The sequence below is a fragment of the Ascochyta rabiei genome, chromosome 5, assembly GCF_004011695.2.
Source record: "Ascochyta rabiei chromosome 5, complete sequence".
In the NCBI taxonomy this organism is placed as follows: Eukaryota; Fungi; Ascomycota; class Dothideomycetes; order Pleosporales; family Didymellaceae; genus Ascochyta; species Ascochyta rabiei.
Window position 1 is genome coordinate 1,421,361 of NC_082409.1, and position 18,760 is coordinate 1,440,120.

Here is an 18,760-nt window from a genome sequence, read left to right on the forward strand (position 1 = left end):
TACTCGAGCACAGATCAACATGCCAGCAAACTCGCAAGATGCTCTGCAAAAGAACAAAGATCCTACCTTAAATGAAAACAACCTCCCAGAACCGCCTCCCTTTGTTCATGATCAATTCATCCTCTTTGGAGACTCGATCACGCAAAGTGATGGAGATCCCATGCTTGGCTTCAGCTGTTGTCAAGCGCTTCAACACGGTATGAGTACCAAGTCACGACGTCGAATAAGGCTCAAAACGCTAAGAGGAATTGTCTGGGCTAACCTTTCAGATTATTCAAGACGCATTGATTTTGTAAAGCGTGGCTTCAGTGGCTACAATACTGTCAACGCATTGAGCATACTACCTAAAATCTTTCCTAATCCTGATCAAGGTCGCGTCCGCCTCGTTGTAAGCTATCATTCCTAGCTACGAGAACGATTCGAGATGTTGCTAACGGATAGTAGAGTATCTTCTTTGGAGCCAACGACATCTCCCTGCCAGACACAACAGGCCAACATGTGCCTCTTCACGTGTTCAAGGAGAATCTGCGACGCCTTGTCAAACACCCCAAGATCCAGGTTCACGACAACGTCAAAATACTGTTGATCACGCCTCCCCCAATTGACGAATGGGGTTTCGATAGGTGGGACGAACCTGGAAGGTCGGCGCGGACGGCCGTGACAGCACGAGAATATGCCGAGGAAGTCAGGAGAGTTGGTGACGAGATGGGTGTGGCCGTTGTGGATCTGTGGGGCGCATGCATGGAGGAAGCAACCGTGGGGTGGAACGCCCCATGTCGAACCGAACGCGGGGTCGATATTCTGATGCCCGGCGATAAGCGCGCGGAGAGAAACGAGGTTCTGGCACGACTGTTACACGACGGTGAGTCTTCTGTACCAGTACATGATGTATACACAGCACTGACCGTTCAATCATCAAGGCCTACATCTAAGCGGAGATGGATACAAGATTTTGTACCACGAGTTCAAAAAGACCATCGTGGAAGCGCATCCTGAGCTTCGCCCGTCCAATATACCGGTAGCGTTGGAGCCTTTCTTCCCGGAGTGGTTCGAGAACAACGCGCCCTGGTAGACACAACACTACGTGAATCACACGGAGTACATGCAATAGGTCAATAGAAGATCTGGTTTTATTTGGTCAACGCAACGCTGATCGTGCGTCCTCATGCAGGATTCGGTCACGATAGCCCCGGACACAAGGCTCTCCATTTCCGCCAATGGCGCAACACTCACCCGCATATACGTGCCGCGAGAGCTTACCACATAGAGACTCAATATGCTTTATGTGAACTTTGTATGTTGATCTGTTTTAACACTGGGAGGGGATAATACCTTTTTCCGGATGCTCCGAACAGGGCCTGCAGTTTGAGCTTTATTCTCTTGACAACGTCTACGTTTGTCGTTGTATGTTGCAGTCTCCACGATTGCTCAAAACACAGGAGACTGTTACCCTCATCATATCAGCTATCAAATTGAAGATCAAGAACGTCGACTGCTGGAGATCGAACCATGACTTGGACGCACACCTTCGACACGTCACCAGACTCGGCACTCGAAAATGCCCTTCGCAAAGACTTCCACTGGGGGTTCGCAACCGCCGCCGCACAAGTCGAAGGAGCATGGGACAAAAACGGCAAAGGCGAATCAATATGGGACAAATTCTGCCATACACCTGGCAAAGTAAAAGACGGAAGCACAAACGAAGATGCAACGCGAGCATACGATCTGTACAAGGAAGACGTCGCGCTGATGAAAAGCTATGGTGTCACCGCATACCGCTTCTCACTCGCCTGGTCACGTATTATCCCCCTGGGAGGCGCCGATGATCCTATCAACGAGCAGGGCGTACAATACTACAATAACCTCATTGATGAGTTGATAGCTAACGGCATCACTCCCTTCGTCACGTTGTTCCACTGGGACACGCCACAAGCCCTTGAAGACCGCTACGGTGGCATGCTCAACCAGTCAAAGTACACACCCGACTTTCTCCGCTATGCTCGCCTCTGCTTCTCCCGCTTCGGCGACAGAGTGAAACACTGGATCACTTACAACGAGCCCGGAGTGTATACGCTCGCCGGCTATGCAGCAGGTGTGCACGCACCCTCGCGCTCCTCCTTCCGCGATCGCAACGACGAAGGGGACTCGTCGACCGAGACGTTCATCGTCGCACATACAGAGATCGTAACGCATGCTCGCGCAGCTAGAATCTACCGTGAAGAGTTCAAGCCGCAGCAGAAAGGCGTCGTAGGCATCACGCTTCACGGCAACTACTCGGAGCCCTGGGACGTAAACGATCCCAAGGACGTTGAAGCCGCACAGCGCGCAAGAGAGTTCGAGATAGCGTGGTTCGCAGACCCGATATACGGCTCTGGCGATTACCCCGCGAGCATGCGAGCCCAGTTGGGCTCGCGCCTGCCCAGCTTCACGGCCGAGGAAAAAGATCTAGTGCAAGGCAGCAGCGATTTCTACGGCATGAACACATACACGACCTTCTTCGTCAAGCACCGCGCCGACGCAGCAGACATCAACGACCACCTAGGCAACGTGGAGAAGCTCGACACCAACAGCGAGGGAAAGAGCAGGGGCCCAGAATCAGACACGTACTGGCTCCGCACCGCACCTGAGGGATTCGGGAAACTGCTCCGCTGGATCTGGAACCGCTATCACGTCCCCATCTACATGACCGAGAACGGCACAACGGCAAAGGGCGAGCACGTGGACGCTCCGCCCTCGAAGGAAGTGCTGAACGACACTTTCCGCGTTGATTTCTTCCACAGCTATCTGCGTGAGCTGGCGCGTGCGGTGCAAGATGGTGTTGATATCCGCAGCTATTTCGGATGGACGTTTACGGATAATTGGGAGTGGGCGGCTGGGTACGAGGATCGTTTCGGCGCTACGTGGGTGGATTTTGAGAGTCCGGAGAAGACGCGGTATCCGAAGCGGTCGGCGTACTTTCTGAGGGATTACTTTGGACACTTGATTGCGGGGGAGTAGAGTCGAGGGGGTTGGAGTGGAAAGCTGTAGATGTAGTCGATGTTCTCCAACTTGGAGTTGCATGACGCTCGTCGATTGCAGGCTACAGCACTTGGATTGAGTCTGTGTCTCTGTCTTTCTCCTCATTGAAACATAAATTATCTTTAAAGATAACATAACCAGCTTGATGAAGAACCGTCTTACACAATGGGTATCTACAACAGTATACTTAGTCCTCAACTCACTCATGCACAACAGCGTACCTGCTCATTCCCCTGATCCTCTTCCCATAAATATAGAAGAGATACGGAACCGGGACAAGCACAGCGCTAATCCCGCCAAGAATCGTAAGTGTCCAATGCACGCCCATATTCTTATAGAACGGTATCCCTACCACCGTCATACCACCCGCGGTAACATAACGCACCAGCGTGACCGACGTCAGCGCACTCGCGGCATACATCTCGTACGAGTCGATGATGTACTGGTAGCTGGAGATGAAGACGCAGAGCACACCGTAGCCGAACAGCACACCTGCTGCGATGGGGCTCCAGATGGAGATGTGTGGGTAGCTGGTCCAGCCCATCCAGAACAGACTGATGGGGATAGCGGGCGCGCCGAACATGGCATACCAGAGCCTGAACTCCGGGGGCAGTCTTGTGCCGCCTTGCTCTTCAATGCGCGTCATGTCGCGTTTTGCCCATTTGTAGATGAGCGGCACCCAGAGGCTTGCGCCGAATAGACCGATGGCGATGTTGAGGAAGCAGAGGCCGGTGATGCCGGGCGAGGTGCCATGGGTGGAGCCGAAGATGTAGTCATAGCCGTCGAGGAAGGTGAAGAGTACAATGTAAATCACTGTAAGGTACAGAGTGACCAGGAAGACAATGGGCTCGATGGCGATGAGAAAGGGTCTGTACAAGGCGACCCCAAGGCGTTTCAAGAACGGCTCGCCGCGGATTTCCATCTCGGCGACGAATCTCTTGTCTCCTGTGACGGAGCGTAGATGCTGGGCCTTCCATGCGAGAAGGATTGGAGCGTATGTCTCGGGCTGAAAGATAACGACAAGAATGAGTACCAGTCCGGACATGATGAGCGTCGTCCACTCCACCCACCGCCAGCTCACCACCGTGCTTTGCGCGATGAAGCCACCTATCACCGGCCCCATGACTGGACCAAGGAATGCGGCGTTAGCGAACATTGGGAAAGCGAAGACACGCTCCATTGGGGTCCAGAGATCGCTGATAGATCCACCAGCGCAAGTGAGGGGTGTGGAGCCAAAGAACCCAGCCAGGAAGCGGAAGACTAGCTGTTGCTGAATGTTCTTTGCAAGTCCAGAAGCCATGATGAAGATCATGTACGTGGTCAATGTGATTATGTAGACTGGGTTGCGTCCAAGGGTTTCGCTGAAAGGGCCTGCGAAGAGAGCACCAACGCCGAAGCCGATGAGATAGAGGCCGGTTGCTAGGATCTCGACAACGTCGCTGACACCGAACTCCTGTGCGGCTCTGGAGGTCGCTGGGGAGTCAATCGAGGATGCTACTCCGACCACAAAACCGATCAGCGCTATCATGGCGGTCGCGCAGATGCGCTTGGCGTGACTCCAGTTCTGGGGTTTCGAAGGGTCGTTGTCGCCTTCGAATCTTACGACGAAAACTTTGCCTGCATCTGGTCCGCCTTCGTTCGTGCGTCGGTCACGAACAGCGATGCCCGTGAATGCCACACCAAGTCTGGTGCCGATGGAGCGTGCAGTGGCTATCCGGCTCAACGTACGGCTAGCATCCTGGGATGGTTGTGTGAGATGAGCTCCCTGACCAGCTTCGGCTTCTCCTTGTGTGTGTTGTGATGCGCCAACATTGGGAGCGGCTGTTCCTGGGAACGCTGCGTCCTTCTCGGTGTCGACATGCTCCAGATCAAGCGATTGACTTGAACGTGATGCAGATGAACTTGGCGACGCGCTCGATGGTGGTGGGTGGCTCGGTTGACGAACTCTTTCTCCAGTGACAGACTTCTCGATATGTTCTGCGTGCCGACTGTACTGCTCTTCCACTTGCTTGCGAAATCTCCGGTATTGAAGAACCGACTGCATACTGGAGGTGTGTCTAATTAGATTCGATACCGTGGAGCCAACCGGCGTAATCTGCGACGTTCAACACCCTGCGATCGACACTGACTACCACTACACAGTAACTCTTCGAAACGAGCTGTTTTGTTAGCAGGTATCAACGTCCTCAGTAAATCACCGAAGCTCTGCCATTGCAGCCCACCGTGATCTTTTGTCTGCGTGGTGGATTTCTAAGCCCGCGCACGCATCATTGAAAAATCATTAGCCAACATGACGTTGGTTAGTCGTGGTAGCTCCACTCCATTCCACACTGATCGTCAGGGCTCATCTCTACATTTGTTATTCCCGGCGTTGTTCTCCGATGATCCCCGTTTGGAGAACTTTGTCTATGTTCGGCGGTTAACAGAGGAGTAGATATCGACGTAACGGGTCACAGTCACAGCGTTCAGGCAGATACTCTCACGTGAACAGAGATCAGAGAGCCGAATGCAAAGAAAAAACCAGCAATCCTAGCACCTCGCTGTCGAGTCGACATTCGCAGGTCCGTTTCGCCTAGCAGCAAATCGGCATCTCACCGAAGAAACTTTCGTGGTAGATAGAGGCTGAAGCCCGGTCTGTGCACGCCGCGCAAGATTGGACAGGCTGGAATTTGAGCCTCACAATCGCACAGCCACATATCAAGAACATGGGAGCCTCAATCACTGATGCAAAACCAACTTTCCCATGAGCCCAGCTCCCCAACCCCACTCCACAGAGACCTTGCAATCTAGCTCCACATGCACTGAGCGTCCACGAGCCCAGCACTCTGCACGCGTCCCACCACCATTAGATCATGCCCTCACAACCCTTCAGCCCAAGACCGCCCAATCATGCCGTCTCGTCTTTGGGGCTCCAGCAGCGAAGAAAGCCAGACAATCCACATAAGCCCAATGTCCCAAATCCCCCAACCACGGAACCAAGGCACACATCTATGTCTACGGCAAGCGAGCCGCGTCGCAAGATGCCGAGCTAGCCGAATGCATTATACAAGACGCGCGCCCCGATCGTTCGCTCGCTCGCTCGCTCGCAGCTACCAACAGATCCCTCTTCCCTCTTCCCTCTTCCCTCTCTAAGCCCCAGTAATGCCTGCTACATAATGGCACGCTCCAACACCCCCACCACCACCGCCACCACGCCTACCGCACCTCCCACCCTGGACAAAGAAACGCTGCATCACCACTCCACCGACTCGCACTTCTCGGCCCAAGAAGACCAGGATCCGGAGCGCTTGGTAGCGCGCAGACGCTCCTTGCATGGCAAAGTGCTGATTGGCGGGCTCGTCGTCACGGTTGTGCTTGGGTTGGCGCTGGGACTTGGTCTTGGGTTGACGGTAGGGAGGTACGGGACCAGTTAGCCACTCTTTACTTTGAACTAGGAAGGAAGACCCTTTTTATTTTTATTTTTTTTCATTTTTCTTTCGGCTTTTCGGCTGCTGGTTGCTTGGTTGCTTTGCTTTCTCCGTGCGCCTCAAGCGCTGAGGTGCGGAGGGGGGTAAAGGTGTGTTTTCGGGAAGGCGGGCATTGGGTACGTGCTGTGTTGTTCCGAGTCTGCGTGGGTTTCGTTCTAATGCGTTCAGGGACGGCGCGGTGGCTTGCACTATGCTCGATGCTTCGTTGGTCTGCGTTGGAGGCACCGAGGTCGTTCTACTTCTCCCAAGTTGGCCGATGGATCATCGATACCCCGTCTTTTGCGGAGAAGCTCTTCAAGGGACGACTGTCCTCGCTCGAGGACGTTGCACTCAAGTCCCCTACGCTGTATCACGGACAGATCAAGATAGTCCTTCTCATTACAGTAGAAACTATGTCATTCACAGATGGAGTATAACGCTAAAACTATGTAAACCCTGCCAAGACTGTTTGTCCAGTGAGAGAACAGACTATTCAAACTCCCACGCAATGCGTCGTTCGTGTCACCGATCAGAAAATTCGCTCTCCCAGAAAGACCAAGCGCCGCGCCAGAATGCTATGATTGTCCGTGAAACTTTCCTCCCCCGTGTCGGTCCCGTTTCGCTCGACCTGTTCAACATCCACCTAGGATGGATTCCTAGTTGACATCCATCCCATCATCCTCAACATCTTCGTCGCCTTCCTCTTCACCCGCAGTGAGCACACCGGCACTGCCAAGACTCCTCTTGCGGTTGGTTATGACGCCGAACCGATTCTGGCCCAGCAGCTCGAGATCCTCGCCGCCGACGACGCGCGACTCGGGCGTGGCTTCGTTGCAGAGTTCAACGAGGCTCGCTGCAGGCAAACTCTTGAAACCGGCCGTGCGCACAACACGACCAAAGTTCTGCAAACAAAAGGATGCTGCTCGCTGTTTGAGCCAGTCTTCGCCTGCAGTGGCTGCGCGCTCCCAGATGGTGGCTGCATGCTCTATGTCCAGCTCTCGGGCAAGGCGGTTCACGCACAGTAGGCGAAGACGAGGCATGTCATAAATATTTGACATGACAAGCATGCCGGCAACATCGTTCAAGGTAGGACCGTTGTGCGGGTTCGGTGCGATGCTGTCGGTGTAGAGGTAAAACAAGAAGGCGCGAACGGCCGAGTATGGCTCTGGGATGTGCATCTTCTTGGAATGAAACTCGGACATCTGAGCACTCCACAACCTAGCAAAGTGCGGCCATCGAGCGTGCAAGATAAACTTGTGTACATGGATTGGCAGGGAAACGGAAGTCCCCTCAGTTGCAGACTCTGTACCGACGTTTTCATCGTCGTCAGCATCAGCGGTAATGGTAAAGTCGGCGCCGCTACCCGTTTCTGGGGCCTGGTCAAAGGTCATCGACAGGTCTGCGCCAATGCCGGTGAGATGCGAAGATACGTTGGCATCTGAGGACGGCATTGATTTCGATCGTGCATCAGAAGCGAGTTCGTTGCCCAAAACGCCAAACTTGCGTAGATCAATGGCAAGGACGTCGCTGAGATACTCGCTGTTGTGTGTGCCGTCCGCTGTCGTTTCGACGGGGCTGCCCAGCAGCCAAGCGTGTGTACCTTCGGGGTTTGTCGTGCAGTAATGCCAGCGGTAGTTTGGGCTGTAGAGGTCCTTGCCGTCTGCGATCTTCTGCCATCGGAGGGTATCCAGCTCCAAACTGGACAGACTTGTTTCGCAGTTGAGCTCTGCAGGGGTGACAAAGTCGAGGAGACAGCCGGACGAGAAGACGTGGAAGTGGGTGCCTGACGCCTGCGACGGCAGATTTGGACTCGAATGGAACTTGAGCGATGATATGGAGCCCGACGCGACGTATGGTGATCGATTCGCGCTCATGCCGTGGTACGACTGCACGCTCGAGTTGGCGGTGTAGCCGGTGCTACCGGTCGCCGTGAGATGGCCCGAAGCAGGTGCTTGAAACCTCTGTCGTGAGGAAGCCGTTTGGCGGTCGCCGGTCCCGTACTTCATGGCATTGTCGAACTCGGGGCTGCCTCGCAGATCAAGCCACCAGATCTCGGTGTTCTTCTCCAGGTCGTCGTTGATACCGCCGAAGATCCAGATGCGGCCGTTGGAGATCCAGCTGGCGTGGTCGTATCGTGGCACGAATCGCCATGAGCGCGACCAGGTCCACGTCTTCAAGTCGAGATAGCAGATGTCGTCCAGGACACTGTCGTGTCCTGTCTGGCCACCGCTGATGTACAGCTTGTCGTCGTAGATGACGGCAGAGTGTCGAGCTCGTCCGCGCGGGAGGACGCCGTGCAGCTCGGGCTGGGTCCAGTGTGCTGTCTTCAGGTCGAAGACGATGACATCGGCGAGGTGCTGGCGATGCTCGTTTTCACCGCCAAAGACCAGGAGCTTGCTGCCTTGCCAGAGACAGGCTGTGTGGCCTGCGCACGGCTGTCAGCGAAAAGGGCGCGTGTGTCGCGTGCGGCGTACTCACCCATGCGCACGCCAGGGATGTCGCCATAGTTGTCGACGAGATTCCACTGGCGGGTGACGAGGTTCAGGCGCAGGACGTGGTTGTAGACTTCGTCGGTGAACTGGTCGAATCCGCCGAAAGCGTAGATCTGGTCGTCGCCGACGTAGGTAACGGATGCATTGACAAGGCAGGCGGGCTTGGCGCCTATGGTGGAGATCATCTTCGGCTTGTAGCCATCGCCAATGGATTTGCGACTGCGCACGGGACTGGCGGACATGAGGAACGTGTTGGAAGAGGAGGCAGCGCTGCCAGGGGGGGCGGCGAGGGCGACAGAGTGCGACGGCGTGGAGACGGCAGCGGGGTTGGGCGTGGTCAAGGGAAGGGTAACAGTGGGACTTTGAGCGACGGGGTGTGCCATGGACAGCGTGAGCGTGGGCGTGGGCGTGGGCGTGAGCGTGGGAGCGTGGTGGACGGGAAGTGGGTACGCATATGGGGCGCTGGGGGCAAGGGTAGGTAGCAGGGCGCCTGTGTCCAGCCACAGGTGAGAAGCAGAAGCGAGCAGAAGCGAGGTAGAAGCAGAAGCAGAGGCGAAGCAGAAGCGAGGCAGAAGCAGAAGCAGAATGTTCCGTCCGTCTACCGTTCTCCAGGGTTGCGGCTGACGGCTCAAGGCGGTGAAAGCCACTGCCGGACCGCCGGCCAGCCAGTCAAAGGAAGCAGCGCGCTCAGCCTTCGTCCCTCGTTCCTCGCCCCTCGTTCCTCGCCCCTCGTTCCTCGCCCCTCGCTCCTCGTTCCACGCTCCACTAGGTAGACTATCTTAAGAGTAAGTACTAAACCCTCCACGGCGACCACGGGCACGGGCACGGGCACTGGCAGGAACACCAACAAGCACAGGCGGTGCACTGCTGGCTGTCTGGCCTCGTTCGCGCAGTGTCTCTTTGCGTTGCCCGAGGAGCGCGCAGGTCGCGCCATCTGCAGCGGCGGCCTGGCCACTCACGGCCGCCCGTCTGGGGCTGCTGCACGCGCACGGTGGTCGGTGATATCATCGCCGGGCCAGCCACGCTTGGTCGCTGCGGCTGCCGTGGCCCAGGGTCTGCCCGAGCGTCCCCCCGTCAACGCCTGCCGTAAACAAACCCTTTTTAAGGAAGCAGCCACCTGCTCGAACGCCTGCCCTCTCTACCAGACTGCACAAACCTCACCCCTCACCCCTCACCCCTCACCCTTCACCACCTCGCTACCTCTCTGCTTGCTTGGCTCTCAGTCAGGCTACGCACCACTACCTTGCAACCAACCAACCAGCCAGCCAAATAACCAAATAATCCATACTTCACAGCATCGATTCCAGCAGCATCTAATACGAATCTTACCAACCTACAGCCGCATACCCCCAAATCCATACCGTACGAGACGCGCCCCACTTTATCACGTGCATGCATCCGTCTGACAGTGCTCCCTCCAGCAAGACAAGCTCGCAGCCATGGCCAGCCCAGCTGTCCTGACTCCGGTCAAGAACCGCAACGCAGTCTTCTCCACCCGTGCCGCTGGCGGACGGATGCCCTTGACCCCTTCTCCCCGCACACCGAAAACACAAACCCCCGATGCGCACGCGCACGAGTCCATCCACGGCGGCAACCTCATGGCCCGCTTCCAGCGTTCCATCTCCAAGAGCCAGAAGCCCTCCCCCAAGTCCAACATCGCCCGCGTCAACTCGCCAAGAAGGCTCGAGCTCGGCGTCTCCGAGTGGTCGCTCACAGGAACCGCAACCACAACCGCCTCGACAAAGACAAAGACCCTCGTCGTCGTCAAGGCCAAGAAGGAGCCTTCCATCCGCACACGGCCCACCAAGACCCGCATCACATACAACTCCGCTGACCGATTCATCCCCAACCGGACCGCCAGCGATGCCATCACAACGGTTGGCGCAGGCAAGGTCGACCGCGAGTCGCGACCCAAGTCCACCTCCAAGCCCGAGGGCTCCACAGTGCTTGCCAACGCTGCGAGCGCGTTTGACCTGGGCGGTCGTGGATCCGAGGAGGATGTCACCCTTGCGCTGCACAGCCTGAACCTCGGAGACGACGACGACGACGACGAGAGCCAGCCCAAGTCCAAGCCCGCGCCCGAGACGGCCGCGTACCAGTCAACACTCGCCTCGGCCTGTGGCATCAACCAGAACCAGCGCATTCTTGCCTTCAAGCCCGCTGCACCAGAGTCGTCCAAGCCCATCGACCTTCGATCGCAGTATAACCGCCCTCTCAGGCCCGCTAGTGCTGTCAACGCCCAGAGCCGCCGCCGCATTCCTTCAGCACCTGAGCGCGTCCTCGACGCCCCTGGCCTGGTCGACGACTACTACCTCAACCTGCTCGACTGGTCCTCTGGTAACCAGGTCGCTATTGGCCTGGAGCGCTCGGTATACGTCTGGTCTGCCGACTCTGGCTCCGTCTCTTCGCTCTTCGAGTGCTCCGCCGACACATACATCTCCTCTGTCAAGTGGTCCGGCGACGGCGCCTACGTTGGTGTGGGACTCGGCACAGGTGAGGTGCAGATCTGGGATGTCGAGGAGCAGACCAAGCTCCGCAGCATGTTCGGTCACGAGACCCGTGTTGGTGTCATGGGCTGGAACAAGCACCTCCTCTCGACGGGAGCTCGCTCGGGTCTCGTCTACAACCACGATGTCCGCATCGCCCAGCACAAGGTCGCCGAGCTCGTCTCCCACACGGGTGAGGTCTGCGGTCTGGAGTGGCGTGCCGACGGGGCCCAGCTCGCGACTGGCGCCAATGACAACCTGGTCTCCATCTGGGATGCCCGTTCCCTCGCCGCTCCCAAGTTCACCAAGACCAACCACCGTGCTGCCGTCAAGGCTGTCTCCTGGTGCCCCTGGCAATCCAACCTCCTCGCCACTGGCGGTGGTTCCAACGACCGTCAAATCTACTTCTGGAACACCACCACCGGAGCCCGCGTCAACCATATCGCCACCGACTCCCAGGTCACCAGCCTGCGATGGAGCACCCACTACAAGGAGATTGTCAGCAGCGGAGGTTTCCCTGACAACAGCCTCAGCATCTGGAGCTACCCCACGGGCGTCAAGAACATGGAGATACCCGCCCACGAGTCTCGCGTTCTGCACAGCTGCCTCAGCCCTGACGGCCAGATGCTGGCTACTGCCGCTGCCGACGAGTCACTCAAGTTCTGGAAGATCTTCGAGAAGAAGCCTGGCCAGCCTTCCGTCGCTGCCGCCGGCGCTGTCTCGACCAAGCCCAGCGCTACCAAGCAGATGACCATCCGCTAGGTCTAATCATGTTGGGAGGTGTGTTGTGTGTTGAAGGAGCGTGAGGAGGAAGCTATCAATGTCGAGCACAGTCGTGGTCCCCGGACCATGCTCTGCTGCGACCAGCCATGCCGGTTTGCGCAACGGAGCCAGTGTCAATCCGACTCTGCGCGCAACGGTAAGTTGGTAAGTATCACATGTCGTTTGGGTATGTGACGCGTTCCAGTCTTGGAACTCCACATCTACCCTCGGATCAGTCAACTGGGTTCAGTGGCTCAGCGAGGCGCTCTCGAAGCATTGCACGGCGTCCAATCAACATTTCGAGCGTTCTTGCCACCTTCAAGCTCATGAGTTACGATAGGATACCCACCCAGCCATCGAGGGAGCTTTTTGTACAAATTTTGGAGTCTATTGGGATCAGTCATCGTAGCATTATCAATCAAACACTCAAGCTTAGACTTTGCTCCTCAAACCGCGTGAAATGGCGATCTTGTAGAATGGTTGTAGCTGTGGAGGTGCGCGTTGGTAACCTGAAGAGACGCGTCACGCGTCAACTACGTCAACTACCTCCACGCCTTCTTCTGCTCCCCCCACCATGCCCCGCTCGATGTCGCCGGAGGAATTTCAAGAGCTCGGGCGCCGCTACTATAAGCTCAAGCAATTCGACAAGGCGCTCGAGACCTTGAACAGCGCCATTGACGCGTCTCCCACGCTCGGCCTGCATGACCACCGTGCCGCGTGCCATGACAAGCTCGGGGACTACAATGCCGCGGTCAAGGATGGACGTGCCATGATCAAGCTCAACAAGCAAGATGTGAGAGGCTACCTGCGCACGGCCAGTGTGCTGGAGAAGATGGAGAAGCCGGAGACAGCGCTTGGGATATACAAATACGGCATGAAGAATGTACCCGTCGACGATAAGAACTTCAAGGTCCTACCATCCCACGAGAATGCCATGGAGCGTCGCTAACACGCTGCAGCTGCTGCAACAACTCCACGACAAGGTCACCCGCAAGCTCTCGCCCGCCCACGCCGTCGATCCGTTCAGTATCCTCCCAGTCGAGATTGCCGAGATGGTCCTCGAGTATCTCGCATTTAACAACATGATCAGTTGCATGTGCGTGAGTCGAGGCTGGAGAGACTATCTTGCAAAGCTCCCTCGACTATGGCTGCATTTGGATATGTCGAGCGCGAGAAAACCCGTGCCTCGCAGCTTCGTCGACAAAGCCGTCCGCCGCTCGCAAAATCGCCTCGTCCGCCTCACCTTGCATCGATTCCAGCACATGGATGTTGTGCAGAACATAGTACGAGTTTGTACAAGTCTTGAGGACCTCGAGATACTCACACTGCCTATGCAAACCGCAGGCGACTCGCTCATAGGCATTGTGCAATCTGCTGCCCCATGCCTCAAGAGGCTTGTTGTGCATTCAGATGTCACCACAAGCACAGCTACGCAGATTCTGCGCTATGGCTCCAAGCTCGAGCACGTCGAGTACCGCGCCCTGCAGACATATAGGTATCAGGCAGATTGGACGGGCCCGTTCCCAAACCTCAAATACTTGCGCCTCAATACCCCAATGCGACCCACGTTGTCTCAGCTTGACACCAACCAGCTTCTCACGCTGACTCCAGCGCTACAAACCTTGATCTTGACAGACATGGCTCAATCGAGAGACCATCTTCCTCTTCAGTCTCTTCCTCTGAAGACGCTGGTCATCAAACGCGTGACCTTTACTACCTCTTGGCCCGTCTTGCCTTCTACCTTGGAGCATCTCGACATAGCTGCTGCATCACAGACAGATGTTGAGTGGAACCACGATGGCGCAATACACAGCTCGCTGCCTAATCTAACGCACCTCACCCTAGCCGGCTTCTCCAACTTTACCCGCGACTTCTTCTCGAAGCTGCTGGACTTCTGCGCACCCAAAGACGAGCTCGGGGTCCCTCAGACCCCCAAACCCGTGACCGGCACACCACTACAGCACTTGTCAATCTCCGGCACTCTCAGCCACGACGCCCGAGGCCTTTTCCGCGCGCCCGACAACATCCTCTCCACCTCTCCCCGCATCCTCACACCATCTCTGTCCTCCCTCACCCTGCACGATCTTCCCATCAACGACGACGAAGTCGAAGCCTTGCTCGCTCACCCAACGGGTCTGCAGAGCATAAATTTCAGCGGATCAAAGGTAACTGGGGCCAGCATCAAGATGCTGACGGATGGTCTGCGAACATTGAAGTCTGTCAGGATGGATAACTGTGCAGCGATCGTGGGGCGCGATGCGATTGAGTACGCCAGGGCGAGGGGCGTGGCTGTCCGGTGTGCGATGGGGGAGGTGGGTGTGGGGAAAGGGAGGAAAGTCAGGGATGGACGATGAGAGTGAGGGTGGAATTTGGTAACAGTCAACATGCATCGACGTTGGACGAACGACTCGGTAGGGAATTTTGAATTTCTATTAGTATAGAACTCATCTATCCACAGCTTACTTCATTCCCTTTTTTCCACTCTCTCTTTCCTCTCCTCTTCCTCTCCTCCTCCTCCTCTTGCCCCAACGTGTTCATCTCCTCGACCCCCCATCGACTGCTACCACCACCGCACCCCCTCCTTCCACTCCTCCACCCATCCTCTGACGACCAACAATACCATCACGCAGCCACTGCGCAGCTAAACTCCACTATTTTCATGAACACTACCTCCTATAACTCCACACAGATTACTCTTCCAACTACCCAGACCTCTTCTTCTTCCTCTTCCCCTACTACTCATCAAGCTACAAAGCCCCCGCTGCAAGCCAAGCAAGAACGACTCATCTCCCCCACAAGCCCGCCCGCAGGGGGGTGAAGCGACCATTTCGATAGAAACGCAGTCCAAAACACGCATGACCGTGATGAGCGTAAAGAATGTGAAGATGCAGATATCTCAAGGCATATTGCTTGCCTGCTCTCTCTTGCACCATATCACCATCGTTGTTAATCGTGTGTGGCTCGTTTCTCCATGGAGAAGTCGATGTCTGCTTTCTTTGGATTGCGCAACGGTAGCGCTATGTTGTGGCGTGGTGGGATAGGGTGAGTCAGCGAGTACTGCATCGCGGGATGCAGGACGCTCGCCATCTTGGCCCAGAGGTGCGCGGGTCTTTGGTCTGGGGGGCCGAGGTCGAGGTCGAGGTCGAGGTCGGGTGAGAGGAAAGAGTCGGGCGGGTTGGAGAGGAGGGAGGTGGATGTGGAAGCGGGGGTGGGAGGTCGTAGGGGTGGTGAGATGGGTGAGGATTGTGCACGTGCATGTGCATGTGCATGTGCATGTGCATGTGCATGTGCGTGTGCGTGTGAAGAAGTGGAAGGGGAGGGAGAGAGCGAGTTCGAGTTCGAGTTCAGCTTCCCCCTCGCACCTCCTTCACTCCACCTCCTCATCCTAAACCGCACGCCCCCACCTTCTGCACCCCTGCGCGCAAATCTCGAACTGATTTTCATCCTCCGCACTTCCCTCTCGTCGGCCGCTTGATCGTCAACACCCCATTCTACACCGCCCACTTGCTCCCGCGCCCTGAGAGAAGGATGCACAAGCCCCGGCGGCGGGCGCGGGGGAGGACGTGCGGTTGGGTAGGGAAGGAGAGAGTAGTGTATAGATGATGTGTCGGAGGGAGGTGTCGATGATGAAGGAGTAGGAGAGCCGTAGACGTACGCCACGATAGCCTCCCAGTCGTCAGCGGCTGGGATGTGGGTTGTTAGATGGGGATGTATGTCCATGTCCGTGTCCGTGTCGATATCCATGGGGCCGTCCATGGTGTCGTCTCCATCGATTGTATCATCGATATCCTCCATATCCATATCGCGATCCTTACCCGAATCTTGATGACCACCGCCCAAACCACCATCACGACCACTACGCGTACCCACCGCTCCCTGTATGCCGACAGACGAGCCCACAGGTACAGTTTCCAGAGGCTGAGGAGACGGCTCCGGGAAGGTCAAGAAGTCGATGCTCATGTGCTGTTTCTTGGGGAGAGAAGCCGGTGGGTGTTGGGGCTCGGCAGACGGTGCAGAACCCGCGGTTCGAGGAGATGGAGTGGTGTTTGGCGAGGACATGGCGAGGAGGTGTGGGATGGTAGAGGCATTCGGAACGCTCAGGGGGAGGTGAGGTATGAAGGACCGTTGTCGAGATGGGATGAAGGCGATTTTAGAATGTTAGGTTTTGTAATATTCGATCGATATCCACAGCATGCGAGTTCATCTTCGTTTTGTGCGTCTCGCTCGTTTGCTTGCAAGGCGGTTCACGCATCCCATACTCAACCGTGGGTCGATACTGCGACTCACCAGAACGGCCAGCCAATGATTAGCAGGGGAAAGGAGGGTACGGGGTGGAATAAAATGGTATTGCGCCGATAGGAACTACTACATGTTAATAAATTTATGGTGTTGGTATCATCTACGCATCGCGTCTCTACCGGCCCAGCTGAATAAATAACATTCCCTGCCCAAACGCCGGTGCCGTATCGCTGGCCATTCGCAACCCTAACGCCATTTTGTGCCGTGCGGTATCACTTGATTTTAACTGCTGCGTCTAGCTGCTGCCGGTGCTTTGGTGCATGGGCAGACCGGGGGTGGATGTCGAGTGATGGCCGGGGGTGTTCGGATTGGCCTTTTTTTTTTCCTTCTTCGCCCACCGCACTGTGTCTCTGTCAGAAAAAAGTCCACAAGAGGCAAGGCGCACTTACGTCCACACGCGTTACACAGCGTCTTGGGCCCGTTGGGGCCTTTTCTCCATTCTGGCGAGTCTAGCGTGCCGCAGTCGGTACACACGTATTCATCCGCAAGCTTAAGTTTCTTCTTTTTATCAGACGGCCCCCGGCCATCGCGGTCCAGCGAGATCTGTATCCCAGCGTCGCCTCTAATAAGCAGCGGGCTCGCATCGCCCGTGCTGATGCCCTGTGAGCGCTCGCCGTCTCGATAGCGCAGGCCGGTCAGCATCTCGATCGTCTCCAGGTGGTTGGCGCCCTCGTAGCGGGCCATCTTGTCGCTGATGTCCTCTGCACGGTTGGCGGCCAAGACCTCGTCGAGGTTCTGGCGTGTCAGGGCGGTGTTGGATATGCTGGGCTTGGCGGGGGGCGGCATCTGGGCATACGAGGCGGCGTCGCTGGGGTTGAGGCTCTGGGTGATGACCGACTCTGTGGGGGCGCCAGACTGGCTCTCAGTCGTCTTCTTGGCCCAGTCGTCGTGCTCGTCCTGCTCCTCGCGCTTCAGCTCGGCGATGCGCTTGGTCAGGCGCTCGTTCTCGATCTTGTGCTCGAGGAAGGAGTCGAGCAGGGCGGCATTCTTGGTGGGGTAGGGGCGGGCCATGATGAAGAAGCCGCGGCAGTTGAGGGCGTTGGGCGGCGCAAAGGAGCTGGGGTCGCTGGACAGGTGCGGGTGGCCGTGGGACTCGAAGATGGCCCAAGAGTCGTCTGACTTGCGGAAGCGGTAGAAGAAGCGCAGCGAGTTGCCCGAGGCGATGGACTCGTTGAACTCCTTGACGAAGATGCCAATGTCCTCGGGGTGGATGAACTCGTTGATGAAGCGGCCCATGAGCTGGGCGGGGTCCCAGCCGGTGAGCGCCTTGCACGACGGCGACACATAGAGGATGCGGCCGTTGGGCGTGAGGATGTGCAGCAGGTCTCGCAGCTCCTCAAGCACGCGCTGCGACCAGTTGCGCCGCTTGGTGAACTCGGTCAGCGTGCTGCCGGATGGGTTCATGTTGGGCGCGCCGAAGCCCGTGGGCAGCGGGCCGGCGCCGGCGCCCGTCAAGCCGCTGTCGTGTGCCAGCACCATGTTGCTGTTGCTGTTGCTGTTGTTGTTATTATTGTTGTTGCTGTTGCTGTTGCTGTTGGCGCCCTGTGGCTGCAACATGTACGGCGCATACCCGTCGTTGTTGATGCTGCCCGTGTCGGTGCCCAGCGCCATGTCCATATCCATGTCCATGTCCATGGACAGGCCGTCCATCAGGGGCACCTGCAGTCCATTGAAGCCGTCGATGGCGCCGAGGCTTTGTGGTGCCGTGTGGGAGAGAGTCGTGTGGGAGAGAGCCGTGTTGGAAAGTGCCTGTGCCTGTGCCTGTCCCTGTGCCTGTGCCTGTGTTTGCGCTTGTACGTGTGCCTGCGCCTGTGTCTGCGTCTGGTTCACTGCGGATGGGTAGCCGCTCATCTGCCATCATATCAGCCTTGCCATCAGGGTAATCAGGGTAATCAGGGTAATCAGGGTGAACAGGCTGATCACGGTGGGGGCCCTGCGCGTACCTCAGCACCGCCATTCTGGTACATGGCCACGGCTATCTGCTGTGTGCCTCAGGGATAACAGCGACCATGCAATGATCTACCAAAGGGTTGCGCTCTCGTGCTGCTGTTCATGGGGACCGCTCAATCCGCCGCGGTTCTGGGGATGCGCATCTCCAGTTTTGCACTACACGTATGACGGCACCACCGCCGCCCATGATTCAGGCGTGGCGGGACTTATGCCAAATCAGGATGTGACAGGTCACGTGGTCTCGCGACAAGGAAGCCGCGTGCGTGGGTGCCTAACGCGCCTTCCTTCTTGACGAATTCCACCCAAT

General features: G+C 56.8%; 9 protein-coding genes across 10 annotated transcripts, besides 19 other annotated features; 5 read left to right on the forward strand and 4 right to left on the reverse strand.

Annotated features, from left to right (window-relative positions):
• Positions 1–19: 19 nt before the first annotated feature.
• Positions 20–1,072, forward strand: EKO05_0003630 (uncharacterized protein; the record flags this gene model as incomplete). The annotated part of the gene is made up of 4 exons (XM_038938281.1): positions 20–197; positions 270–388; positions 445–862; positions 921–1,072. The coding sequence occupies 4 exons, from the start codon at positions 20–22 to the stop codon at positions 1,070–1,072; spliced, it is 867 nt and encodes a 288-aa protein (XP_038800648.1).
• A 437-nt stretch (positions 1,073–1,509) lies between these two features.
• On the forward strand, positions 1,510–2,997 carry EKO05_0003631 (Beta-glucosidase; the record flags this gene model as incomplete). Its single annotated transcript, XM_038945318.1, has 1 exon — positions 1,510–2,997. One exon carries the CDS (start codon positions 1,510–1,512, stop codon positions 2,995–2,997), a length of 1,488 nt encoding a protein of 495 aa, XP_038800647.1.
• Positions 2,998–3,217: 220 nt separating this feature from the next.
• On the reverse strand, positions 3,218–5,062 carry EKO05_0003632 (uncharacterized protein; the record flags this gene model as incomplete). The annotated part of the gene is made up of 1 exon (XM_038945317.1): positions 3,218–5,062. One exon carries the CDS (start codon positions 5,060–5,062, stop codon positions 3,218–3,220), a length of 1,845 nt encoding a protein of 614 aa, XP_038800646.1.
• A 1,007-nt stretch (positions 5,063–6,069) lies between these two features.
• Positions 6,070–6,105: a tandem repeat.
• A 68-nt stretch (positions 6,106–6,173) lies between these two features.
• Positions 6,174–6,431, forward strand: EKO05_0003633 (uncharacterized protein; the record flags this gene model as incomplete). Its single annotated transcript, XM_038945316.1, has 1 exon — positions 6,174–6,431. One exon carries the CDS (start codon positions 6,174–6,176, stop codon positions 6,429–6,431), a length of 258 nt encoding a protein of 85 aa, XP_038800645.1.
• Positions 6,184–6,230: a tandem repeat.
• Positions 6,432–6,464: 33 nt separating the features above from the next.
• Positions 6,465–6,495: a tandem repeat.
• A 625-nt stretch (positions 6,496–7,120) lies between these two features.
• EKO05_0003634 (uncharacterized protein) lies at positions 7,121–9,339 on the reverse strand (the record flags this gene model as incomplete). Its single annotated transcript, XM_038938321.2, has 2 exons — positions 7,121–8,889; positions 8,943–9,339. The coding sequence occupies 2 exons, from the start codon at positions 9,337–9,339 to the stop codon at positions 7,121–7,123; spliced, it is 2,166 nt and encodes a 721-aa protein (XP_038800644.2).
• A 5-nt stretch (positions 9,340–9,344) lies between these two features.
• Positions 9,345–9,403: a tandem repeat.
• A 62-nt stretch (positions 9,404–9,465) lies between these two features.
• Positions 9,466–9,542: a tandem repeat.
• A 113-nt stretch (positions 9,543–9,655) lies between these two features.
• Positions 9,656–9,720: a tandem repeat.
• A 391-nt stretch (positions 9,721–10,111) lies between these two features.
• Positions 10,112–10,151: a tandem repeat.
• A 51-nt stretch (positions 10,152–10,202) lies between these two features.
• Positions 10,203–10,233: a tandem repeat.
• Positions 10,234–10,395: 162 nt separating this feature from the next.
• EKO05_0003635 (WD repeat-containing protein slp1) lies at positions 10,396–12,204 on the forward strand (the record flags this gene model as incomplete). Its single annotated transcript, XM_038945315.1, has 1 exon — positions 10,396–12,204. One exon carries the CDS (start codon positions 10,396–10,398, stop codon positions 12,202–12,204), a length of 1,809 nt encoding a protein of 602 aa, XP_038800643.1.
• Positions 10,990–11,009: a tandem repeat.
• A 574-nt stretch (positions 12,205–12,778) lies between the features above and the next one.
• Positions 12,779–14,558, forward strand: EKO05_0003636 (uncharacterized protein; the record flags this gene model as incomplete). The annotated part of the gene is made up of 2 exons (XM_038938362.1): positions 12,779–13,114; positions 13,164–14,558. 2 exons carry the CDS (start codon positions 12,779–12,781, stop codon positions 14,556–14,558), a joined length of 1,731 nt encoding a protein of 576 aa, XP_038800642.1.
• Positions 14,559–15,150: 592 nt separating this feature from the next.
• Positions 15,151–16,263, reverse strand: EKO05_0003637 (uncharacterized protein; the record flags this gene model as incomplete). Its single annotated transcript, XM_038945314.1, has 1 exon — positions 15,151–16,263. One exon carries the CDS (start codon positions 16,261–16,263, stop codon positions 15,151–15,153), a length of 1,113 nt encoding a protein of 370 aa, XP_038800641.1.
• Positions 15,330–15,355: a tandem repeat.
• Positions 15,385–15,448: a tandem repeat.
• Positions 15,449–15,506: a tandem repeat.
• Positions 15,507–15,522: a tandem repeat.
• Positions 15,555–15,591: a tandem repeat.
• Positions 15,917–15,949: a tandem repeat.
• A 475-nt stretch (positions 16,264–16,738) lies between the features above and the next one.
• EKO05_0003638 (white collar 2 type of transcription factor) lies at positions 16,739–18,470 on the reverse strand (the record flags this gene model as incomplete). 2 transcript variants are annotated; one of them, XM_038938484.1, is made up of 3 exons in its annotated part: positions 16,739–16,845; positions 16,893–18,354; positions 18,447–18,470. In XM_038938484.1, the coding sequence occupies 3 exons, from the start codon at positions 18,468–18,470 to the stop codon at positions 16,739–16,741; spliced, it is 1,593 nt and encodes a 530-aa protein (XP_038800640.1). The 2 variants fall into 2 exon arrangements, with proteins under 2 accessions (XP_038800640.1, XP_059492191.1); XM_059636208.1 differs by having other exon boundaries at positions 16,893–17,998; positions 18,074–18,470.
• Positions 17,982–18,040: a tandem repeat.
• Positions 18,090–18,139: a tandem repeat.
• Positions 18,249–18,287: a tandem repeat.
• Positions 18,290–18,327: a tandem repeat.
• Positions 18,471–18,760: the final 290 nt, after the last annotated feature.